Source organism: Oryzias melastigma, linkage group LG6 (assembly GCF_002922805.2).
Source record: "Oryzias melastigma strain HK-1 linkage group LG6, ASM292280v2, whole genome shotgun sequence".
Lineage (NCBI taxonomy): Eukaryota > Metazoa > Chordata > Actinopteri > Beloniformes > Adrianichthyidae > Oryzias > Oryzias melastigma.
The window spans coordinates 5,963,289-5,974,988 of record NC_050517.1 but is presented as its reverse complement, the minus strand read 5'-3'; the positions used below and the strand labels follow the sequence as shown (position 1 = coordinate 5,974,988).

The window sequence follows — 11,700 nt, the reverse complement described above, 5'->3', positions numbered from 1 at the left end:
TTTTTAAGTACCTGATTTAATGTATCTATAATCAGAAAACTTAAATTTATACAAGGCTAAAACATGTTTAAAAATACAGAATTAGACCAACCACACACACTCAACCAAAATATGGTGAAAAGGTTTAAATTTAAAAACTAAAAAGGTTTTTCCAGTGACTGAGGAGGCCCATCTGAGAGGGGGTGGAGTCATTGACTGTATATAGAGAACTGGGCTGATAATGTGACGCTACCAAAGAAAATTACTTGCTTCCAGTTCCAACCAAATGAAGTCAATTCGGTCGCCATGTTGGAACCAAACGTCCTTAGTGAGCAGTGATTGGTCTGTGTTGGTCAGTCTACGTTTCCATGGCAACCACTATCTCCCAATCAGGAGTGAACTTGTTGGAAGGCCACACCCCTTCCACTGAAAGGGGGCTTGGTGAGATCTATCCATCAAAAATTTTGAACGTTGGACGTGAGGTCACCAACTCAAATGGAGGCATCTGTTTTTAGTCAGTACAGACCGTTAAGACCCAGAAAGCCAAAATCCCATCGACTTCTATAGAGAAATAAACAGCTATTCCTGTTATTCTAGAGGTCAGAATAACCATTCTTGCTCTGGCTCCTCTTTTTAACATGTTTTTGCTAAACCTATATTTTTTTCATGATATGTTTTCTTTATTGCAAGTTATTCAAGTTACAAACTGACCAATCAGATGTCTCAATAAGAGTATGTGGTGCCCGTTGGCCCCCACCTTGAATGTTTGACAGAGGGTGAGAGTGGTTGCCATAGAAATCCTAACTCTGACCGAATCGGACCAGTCACTGCTTACTAATGCTGTCTGGTTCCAAAATGGCGAAGTCTGTACCCTTGAAAAATGGCGACTGAATTGACTTAATTTTGTTGAAACTGAAGGTAAAGCATTTGATATGAGTGACGTCACAGCTGCTTTGTCCGTCTCTATTATATGTCAGTGGGGTGATACTATGGGGCTGACTTGAAGGGTGGACCTGAGCGAGCCTGAGCCACAAAGCTAAGTCAATGTCATGGGGTTGCTGGAGTCTATCCAGACACTGATGGGTAAAGGTGGGGCTCACCCTGGTCACGTTTCTAGTGGTATTAGAAACCTACAAATAGAAAATAACAGCCATGTCTACAGTTTCACAAACACCAGCATGTTTTCCTGAAAGTACCAATCAAAAAAAAAATGTTTTTGCAGTTTGTAACTTAATCTCGTAGCATTATTCTGATGATGGAGGTCAAATATAAAAGAAATTAAGCTTAAAGCTGCATTTCTAAGTATTCCTTTATTCAAATGATGGTAATTCAGAAGCTGGTTGTTTGAAAATGTCTCTGTTGTGGCGCAGAAACTGAAATGGGCGGGCCAGAAGCTCCCTGCTCCGCTCCATTCTGATGCCTTCACTTGCAGACAAACAGATCCATGAACGTCTTTGTTTTCCCGGTCTGAGCTGGAATCTGGATCAGAACTGTACGACTGGATAGCTCTGATATTGCTCACCATTTTTGTTGCAGCGGTAATGTTAGGCGAAGGGTGTGAGGGGCTGTAAGCTAGCGGGAGAGAGTGTAAACAAAGGGATGATGGGAAATGAGTACAGGCTTAGTTTTACACCAACAGTCCTAGAAGCGGATTTCCAATGAACTCCAGCTGCTTTGCAGAAACTCCACTAACTGACTTAGAAAACAACACAGGTTTTAATTTTGGCTCAAAACGGCATAATCATGATTAAAAGACCACGGGGAACACTTGAAGCATTTAGAACAGAGTGTGATTTACATGTAAAATTCCTTCCGTTAAGATAAACATGGATCAAAGTGCTCCAGCACGCCTCCTGTGGCCACCCACAAAACCAAACCAGATTGTGTAAACAAACCCCCAGGATTAAAGTTCATTTTGAAATGTTTAATTTCTGGAATCTTTAATGACTTATCAAAAAAGTAAAGCAGTAAAAAAAAGCCCAAGTTCCTGTTAAATTCCATGTTATACAACCCGCTGCTTATCTTTCTTTAAAACAGAACAGCTTTACAATATCTACACAACTATTGAGGAAGAAAATCATTTAAAACTTTGGTCTGGAGAGTTAAATCCAACTGAGCATGTGCAGTACACCTCACAACAGGAAAGCAGAAAGTAGAAATGAGAAGTTTTGATAATGTTCGTATCAGTGTGGCACGGTCTCCACACACATGATTTTCAGGTGCTGTTGTCTTTACAGTTCTGTTCTGACAGAGAGCGCCTCATCCGGCCGGAACGTCTTAGAAACCTTTGCTTGGTTGGTTTGAAGATGCAGGCAGACCGGAGGCTGTCGGTTGGATTGCAGTCTGGACTGAAGGAGGACAAGTTTTTGGTCCGCAGACGTGGAAGCTGCTCTCCTCAGTCGTCCTGAGAGAGACAGAGAAAGGAGTTAAAGTCCCTTCAGTCGTCAGCAAGGGAAATTTCTTGAACCCTCATCATTCAACCTGTAAAGCTGAATGTCCAGCAGCGATGGCTTTTTCCTACCACAGATTTGAACCTACAACCTTCCACTCCCAAGGTGGACACTTTACCAACAGACCAATGAGAGTGAATCCTCAGTGCTTCCTGTCCTAACGTCACATCCTGTGCTGTCAGTGATGGACTGTGCTGCCCCCTGCTGTTTATTGTCTGTTACTGAACTCGGAGCCACAACGTCTTATTCAACACTTTAGGAATATTTCATACTACTTTGCATTCATTACATTGTTACTTATATAACAAATACAAATTTCTATTTTGTCTTGAATAAATACAGAAATGTGAAATTGTTTTTTACGGTCAACAGAAGCTCGTATTCCTTCAAAATAAAAGACTTCCTGTGCCAAACAGGATCATCCCAGTCCAGCAAACGCAAACCTACCAAAAGTTTTCAACAACGAAAGACAAAACTAACATTTTTATTGTTAGAACTTATGTCTGCTTTGGTGAGCCTTCATCCTTTTTCTACTTCCTACGATTTCTTTAATAGTCGACTAATCGGGTCATGCTCAAAGTGGATATAAAGCACACATCTTAACCATCATCAGCTTTAAACTAACTAAAAATAAAGACAATTAAGATGATAGTTTATTAAACTTTTAATGAATCATGCAGCCTCTGTCCCTTATTAGTTTCTGTGGTTGAAACAAGATTAAATCGAATAAGAGAGATGAGGAATACACTTTCCATCAAACTCATTTTGACAGGTGACCTTTGACCCTACACCATCCATCAAAGACGTTTTGACATGTGCTCCACCCCTCAAGATGACGTAACTATTTAATGTCAATTTTGCTTTTATATATAAAGGGTATATAGGGTCAAAGGTCACCTGTCAAAATGAGTTTGATGGAAAGTATATTCCTGATCTCTATAATGAGGTCGGTATCTGAAACAAGGAACTATTTTTCACCAAAGATAAAATTTTGGTCTCACAGAGTCAAACATAAAAAATTACATTTTTTGGTGCTGAACGCTCACAACTTTGTTCAACTTTACTACAGTCTGACTCCATATAATAAAGTAATGACTAATCAACTATTAAGTCATTGATTAGTCGACTAATCGTGGCAGCCCTACTTCCTACTGCTGTTAACATGAATTCATTGGCTTTTGATCCAGTTGAAAAAGCATATACAAATAAACAAATATATTTAGCAACTCCTCTCTGAGCAGCTACTAACTATTGCTGTGCTCCAGCATAAGATAATATGTGCGTAAATGTACAAAATAAACTGAACTTTCAGAAAAGATCAGACTTTTGGCAAAGTTTTGCTTTGTATTGAAATTCTGTTCATTCTGGAGAAAGCGTAGAGTGACTAAGGCTTCTTGATGTCAGCAGGAATGTAAAAAACCGTCTTACTTTAAGGTGCACCTCAGGCATACTTTAATAAACTTAAGTAATCAACATTAAATCAATGCTAATTGACTAACCCTTACCTCCAGAGCCACTATGGAGGGGTAGTGTGGCTCTGGAGGTCGTTGACCCCTGGAGAAGGTCCTTCTGCACCCCGAAAATCCCATTTAGTACCAATATACTAATCAATGTGACGTTTGATTTTCTGTTTTGGAGGGTTAAATAAAAAACAAACAAAAACTAAATTTACAGATTTTGATGTAACTATCGAGAGCTGAAGTGTTGAGAAACTAAGACTAGAAAAAAAAGATTTTTTTCTTTGATAAATGTGACTGTCTAACTGGAACATGAAACCCTCTCGTGGCAGAAGAAATCAACAATCATTTCTGCTTTGCTCTGTGACAGGAAGACCTCATTCATAAAGATGGACCAACATGGAGTTTGTGACTAGAACTCAAAAGCTTTAAAGCAGGGGTGTCAAACATAGATGGCTTAATCTGGCCTAGTCATGAAGAGAAAAATATATAAGGATATCTAAAAAAAAAAAAAAAGCATGTTTCTTCAAAGAAATGACCACAATGCGGAATTCTACCACCAGGAGGAGCAAAGGAAAAGCAAGACCAGCATAACAAGAGATATGGACATGATGAAGGCCAAACCAGGATGAGTTTCGGGACAGAAAGGGAGTTTAACTCCAAAGTCTTATGTTCACAAATGTTTGCAAGTTCAATTTAATAAAATGTTTCATTTCATTTGCACATTTATATTTTAGACAGAGTGTTACATTTTTTTCTATAGCCCCCTCTTGAGTTTACAATCGGGATTGCTTCAATGTTTGATGTAAAATATTCAGTTTGTATAAAATTAATGAATTTATTTTTTGTTAGTAAAATACATTTTATTTGAAATCCATTGGCCTCTGTGAATGAGTGTGTAATGCGTTTGACACCCCTGTTCTAAAGCCTTTAGAAACAGCCTGCTGTTGTTCAGATCTTTGCTATGTTGTATCCTAAGTTCTCTTAAACCCGACATTTCTCTTCAGGATTTAGAAGAATGCAGAATTCCAAGTCCTAAAGCTACAATGCAGCTCCTAACCATCACACTACCACCACCATGTTTGGCTGCAGGCAGTCTTTGGGATAACATTTTTAGGACTATCACGCTAATGCAGACTGTGGAGGTTTGTTCAGGAGTTTTCAAGAACTTTCCATGAAAAGTTTGAGGTGGTTCAGGTTTGGTTCTCACCCATTCGTCCTCCTCTGCTCCTTCTCCTCCTCCGGTTTGGAGTTTCTCAGAGCTGCTGACGTTTCCCTTGTTGGCCATGACCTTGTCGGTCCACGACGCTCCGGCCTTCTCATCTCCAGCAAAGTTGCACTTTGTTACTGTTCCACCGTCCACTTTGGCCAGAGAGACTGGAGAAGGAGATTTGTGGAGATTCTTCATAAGCGCCCTGAACTGGAGCAGCGATCTTTTAAGTTCACAGTAAACTGTCAGAACAGCTTGATCTCTGAGACGGTCCCATCCAGACTCACATATGAAGGGGCTGTTCCCTCTGGTCTTCAGGCGGACCTCCTGCCCCGTCTGCAGCTCCGTTTTCTCCATCTCAGACTCCGGGTACCAGAAGGCCCAGGTCCCGGCGGGTCCGTGCTTGTGGGTTATCGTCATCAGCTCGGGTTTGTTCACCATGGCTGAGAGCTGACTCTCACTCAGGCAGTCCGACTCGCCTTTAGCCTCCACCTCTGTGTGCAGATGGAAGCAAAGTGAGCTGCCCTTTGCATTAGGACAGGAGTCTGCAACCTTTACCGCTTAATGAGCTATTTGGTCCAGTTTATAATCTATCAAAACTCAAGAACTGCAAAGCTCCACCTCACCTTTTTTTAAAATATTCTTTATTTATGTTTTCCTGGCTAAAAACCCATTCATTTAAAAACAAAATGTAGATTTTAAGGATTTACAATAATTGGATTATAAGATTATTTTTTTCACTGTATAATAATTTTAACTTTTTTTATACTTTTGAAAGCATATTCAAGATCCTTTCAAAATAAAACACACCCTGTATGACCCTCCTGCTGCAACAGATTTCCTTGAATTAAAAATGTTAGAACTGTAAGTCAAACATGATATTTTCTATCATGCTTTGGTGCTCCGTCATCATTTTTCTCTGCTGCATAGTGGTACAAACATTGTTACAGTTTATGTTTTTATTTGCACTTTGTTTTTGAGCCATTTTCAAAGGAAATGTTAAAATAAAATAGTTGTTAAAATATTATGTCAATTTTAACCTTTGTTAAAGAAAGTAAAAATAGGGAGAAAAAATTGACATTTGAAATGAAAAAAAATCTGGTGATCAGGTGATCTATGTTACAGTAGTTGAAAGAAAAGGTTAAGAAAGAGTGATTCCCCCAGATGAAGAGGCCTAACTGTCTGGATGGATGGATGGAGACAGACTGATGAAGCATCTACAATGAGTTGATGTGTTTTCCTCAGAGGGAGATTTGTGTCTGCAGCAGGAAGAGGTGTGGGGATGTGCACTTCAAACTCAGACTGCTGTCCATAGGAGAAGATGCTGGACTCACTGTAGGAGGACATGAGGAAGCCGGTGTTGACCTTCCTGGTGTCACTGAAGTTCGGCTCCACCTCCTTCCCGCTGGCATCAAACTTCCTCTGGTGGATGCGTCCGGGTTTGATGTACAGCACGAAGAAACGAAACTGACAAAAACAGAGAACGGAGCCTGCTCTGAAGAACATCTGCATTTCCTTCAGGATGACTTTCATAACTGCTGCTCAGAGCACAGAAATAAAACCTCTTTAACATCAGACTGGTTGAGGGTCAAGGGTGTGGCCCGGTGCACATCACCTGAACGGACCATTGCCCTGTACCCATGAGAGGAGGAGCAGTGACTGCAAACACGGTTCCTCACAGAGGAAAGACCAAGTTCAGGTAATACTTCACACCTAAGAGTAAGAAAACTTCTTGTTCTCAAGATTTCAAGGGTCATATAAGAGAAGAGCAAAAGTATCCCATTATGTTCAATAAGCTGTGTTTTTCAGAGTGTCATGGGTCCCTGGGTAAAGTCTCACACGTCCCAGGAATGGGTGGACCAAAGACCAAGTCTCTAGTATCATTATTTATTTTTGTAGGATTTTTTTCTTCTCAAATTCCTAATTTTTCCACCATTTTCAAGCCTGTTTTTAGGATCTTCCAATGTATTTATTTTTCATTTTGCTACATAAACCACAATTGAAAATAAAAGGTTACTACTCTAATTTATCATGTGTTGTCATACTTTGAGCTATTTTTGTGAGAATACTGTCTATTGGTTATATTATATATTCATTCATCTTCTTGTCCGCTTTTTCCCTTTCAGGGTCGCGGGGGTGCCGGAGCCTACCCCGGCTACTGATGGGCAAAGGCGGGGTTTACCCTGGACAGGTCGCCAGTCTGTCACAGGGCTTATATTATATATTCAGGGTAAAATTACCTGGCAAAAGTGATGGTGTAACTTTTTATAGTGAAAGTGTTCTAGGGTGAAAAATATTATTATTAATAAAAACACGCTCAGAGGATCATCCCCCTATAAGCTGGGGCTTTGCTTGTTTACTACAGAACTTGCTGCTCCCTCTTCTACGATCGGTTCGAGGGGCATCTGGTCACAAGCAAGATGGCGTCAGAATCAATCTCTAGCTGGAAGCGGAAATCGTAACTGTAGTCGGTTGCGTATGTGAAAATTTCCTAAACTTTAAGAAACCCCTTCAAAATGATATTTTCATAACTATCAGCTTTTATGCTTTTAATTGTGAATAAACTGTAACTGTTTTTTTTTCAGTGAATCAGCTGATCAGAGCCATTTTTTTCTCCGTAACAGAGACCTCATGCTGAGGTCTTTTGTAAACCGCAGGTGTGTATCTGATCCATCGCAATTTCAATAAAGAAATACTAACAAACACAGTTTTAATCTTTAATTGTTTCATTTCCCTCCTCCATCATGAGATAAATGCTACTAAAACATGTTAAAAACACAATTTTCACAGGAGTGGGTCTTTAAGCAGGACTGCAGATGAAACGAACTGATTTTGTAGAACACTAACATTTCTCCAGAATAGACCAAACAGCTCAGAAACAGCCTGCATGCACTCACTACAGTACCTTCTGGCCGCTGGCATCACTGATGGAGTGTCTGGAAACGTCCAGCAGCGTTCCTTCCAGAAGAACACCAGGACCGCTGCAGAAAGGAGAACAACACCCAGAAAAAATGTTTACGATTTGATCTAATTCAACAACTACAAACCTGAACTGAATAATCTGAAGAGAGAAAGAGATTCCGTCCCTGCAGGTGAACAGCAGTGAAGCTCATGAAGGCATTAAATTAGCTTGCGGTGTTTAAAAAAAACAGCATTTCTACAAAGTGTAGAAATTGCTCAGTCCATTTTAGTTATTATGCCATCTATGTGTTTTTCCCAACTTAGTTTATCTTCAATAACTATACCTAAAAGTTTCATTTACTTGGTTCATTTGAAAGGAAATGAGAAAAATGACTGGATTCGTGATCTTATGTGAGCCACAGATTGAATCCTTCTCCACTGACGCTGTCCTGCTGGAAGACTGAAGCTCTTTCAGATTAAACTAAGACAGGCTCTTCATAATTGGTTTTATAGAGTCTGTCCTGACTTTGACACCATCAGAATAAGAATACTTGCTGTGTTGAAAGAGTCTTTCATTTCAGAGTCGCGGTATGAATGGTTAGGATTACAGTTAGAGTTAAATCTCCAACTGGTTCCTGAGTGCAGGTATGTCTGCAGCTCACCACTCCCCCAGGGGATGGATCAGATGCAGAGAACACGTCACACACCTAAGAGCGTGACAGCTAATGGGACTTTAACTTTAAGTTTATTTTTAAATATGTGTGCTCCACAATAAAATCCAGCTTTGCAGATTTTGTTGTGGGTTGGAGTTTATTCATATCAATAATAGTAATCACAAGTTGGACAAATGGTCTGAAATCTAGAACAGGATAATTCAAATTTAAATTTCCCATCAATAACTCAGTTTAAATTATTGTCAAAATACCAGATAAAGCTTCAATTAATAATAAAATGTTAACATTTGGCTAAAAACTGCATAATCACAATTAAAAGACCCACTCGGAATGATTTTATAATAAAAAATATCCAGTTGCAGTGGGCCTTTAAGAGCTTATTTCCATGTATGTGATTTATTTCTCACTGGTTACAGGAGCGAGAATTGTCCAGGTGATTGCCATCACTGCAAAACTGGTTCTGGTTCTGCTCCACTCAGATGTAAAGTGGGCCTAAAAAAAAACGAGACCAGTTTAGTCTTGGATGGGACTTCATCATCCATAATGACAGTTAAAACTGCAGGTCTTGAACCATGTTTCAGGTGGGAGCCATCCACTTAAATTCTCAACGCTTAAAGAAATGGCAACAGGCCAGAACAACAAGAGACACAGAGATTGAAACTTATTTTTTACTAAATACCTTGTGTCTTGTCTTAATATGAGTATGCAGTTTAGTTTATCTCTTGTGTTAATAGGATGGATTATTTTTATGTTGCTCTTATTATAAGAGACCTGGACTACATAAGAGTACTGGACTGAGTGACCCTCCCTTCCTTCTCTATAGGAAGTACCTGCTGGCTCCAAAAAGCCAAAATCCCATAGACTTCTATAGAGAAATAAACAGCTGATACTCAGTCATTCTATTTGTCAGAATAACCATAACTTTAAAACAGAGTAAAAAAACTGAAAAAAGCCTAAATTAGCCAAAACTTCTAGCATGTAACTGAAATATTAGCTAAACTCTAAAATAGCCTAACAAATCTAAGTGGATGCCAAAATAGTCCAAAAAACTCACACAATGACAAATTTTAAAACTATAAAAATGTAACTTTTTAACATAATTGGGAATATTAAAAAGGCAGGAATATGGATTTAGAATAAATCAATTTAAACCTTAAATACCTTTCAATATTTTACTCTACATATAAACATATTTTGTCAAAATCATACAAGCTAGAAATAAGCGCAAGATAACATCGGGTCATTAATAACAATAAAATAAAATGATCCGCGGGGCCGGATAGAATTACCCAGAGGGCCTTGACTTTGACACGTGTGACTTAGACTGACTCAGATCAATCACTGCTTTCTAACCTCATGTGACTCTAAATGGTGGTGTCCAATTTTTGGAAAAAAGGCGAGTGAATTTACTTAATTTGGTGGAAGCTGGAAGAAAACCGTTTTCTATGGGAGACATCCCACCCACTCCGTCCAGTTCTTTTATACAGTCAATGGTTACTCTTTAAAAAGTTTTTAATTTTTCCTATTACTTTTCAACAAATCAGTTTTTTACCTCGTGGTACTTGACTTGTCTCATGACTTGCCGCCATATAGTGATTTTTTTTCCTGCACCGAGTCTCACTCCAAGGTTTTATGAAAAGTTGGTAGCCCTGCAACATCCACCTGTATGTATATTACAATTGATATATTGATTGTATGTTTAAATGTGTCCAAAAAAAGACCACATACTTTCACTAAGGCATCTGATTGGCCAGTTCATAACTTAGATAACATGTGATCCAAAAATATCAAGGAAAAAAGAGGATTATCAAGAACATGTTTAAAAAGGAAACAAAAACAAAAAACAGATGGCTATTCTGAAAAATTGAATGGCTGAGTAATTGGTCTTTATTTCTCTATAGAACCCCATGGGATTTTGTCTTCTTGAAGCCAATGGGTACTTCCTGTTGGGAACATGAGAGGGAGGGGTCTCTCAGTCCAGTTCTCTCCTACAGTCAATGGTCGTAACGCTGGAGTTTTTGTAGCACACAAACACCAAGCAAATCGTGGTCGCATCCATTGATATATATATACATATATATATATATATATATATATATATATATATATATATGTGTGTGTGTGTGTGTGTGTGTGCATACATATCAATGATAGCATCATGCTGTCATTGATATGTATGCTGTTTGTTCTCCAAATATGCACCGGAACGTCTACGTCTATCTTGAAGGCAAAATCACTGCTGTTTTCCCAGAGAAAAAGATCAAATCACTGCTTTGTTCTTCAGAGTTTGGTGCTCCCTTTCACTTTACCGAACGAACCCAAGTCCTACCTTTCATAGGCAGACGGCGACCACACCCGGTCCAGCTTTTCATTGTGTACCGGTTTGTTCTGTAAAGACTCGTTGTAATAAATTCTGCTCATTTTCCTTGAATTAAATAGTCCAAACTTCTCTGATTATTTTTTCAAAGATGTTATTTTCCTGTTTCCAAACTTCCGCTTCCCGGTTGACTGAGGGGTGCGTTTGATTTTCACTCCAAGACGACCGAGATGCACGGACACTTCGACCGATGTTATAAGATTATCTTTATATCGCAATGAGAATTTGAGACCTCCTTACCACGGCGAGCCGCAGGACTCCCACAAGAGTTAGCAAGGTTCTTCTCCGAGTGTCCGAACTCCCTTCCTACAACTCAAAACACTTGATATGTGGGAGTGGGGCTGGACACATTCTCACAATTTTTTTTTAGATGGCAAATATGACGTCACCAATATTGATATTTTACAAAGACTATTTATGAATCCATTGTATTTTGATTATCAAACCTGTATTGTTTATTTTAAAAAAATAAATATTTTTTTCACATGATAAATTGCTCAAACGCAATGCACTGTGGTCTAAATTTGTAGATCTACTGAGCATTGATGCTTAATGCATTTTCACAAAGACTTTAGGAAATTTCCATGACACTCTATTTTAGAATTTTACATTCAGACAACACTTCAAAATGGCAAACTCATTATAGGGGACT

The 11,700-nt window shown here is 38.9% G+C and overlaps 1 protein-coding gene across 2 annotated transcripts; it reads right to left on the bottom strand.

The window, feature by feature from the left end:
- Positions 1–1,888: 1,888 nt before the first annotated feature.
- Positions 1,889–11,233, bottom strand: arpin (actin related protein 2/3 complex inhibitor). Of its 2 annotated transcripts, none has more exons than XM_024259188.2 (6): positions 11,001–11,233; positions 8,002–8,077; positions 6,431–6,563; positions 5,384–5,590; positions 5,097–5,263; positions 1,889–2,383 (listed from the first exon to the last, which is right to left on the bottom strand). In XM_024259188.2, the coding sequence occupies exons 1-6, from the start codon at positions 11,090–11,092 to the stop codon at positions 2,375–2,377; spliced, it is 684 nt and encodes a 227-aa protein (XP_024114956.1). In that variant the 5' UTR covers positions 11,093–11,233; the 3' UTR covers positions 1,889–2,374. The 2 variants fall into 2 exon arrangements, with proteins under 2 accessions (XP_024114956.1, XP_036068104.1); XM_036212211.1 differs by lacking the exon at positions 11,001–11,233 and adding an exon at positions 9,079–9,146.
- Between the last annotated feature and the right edge of the window lie 467 nt (positions 11,234–11,700).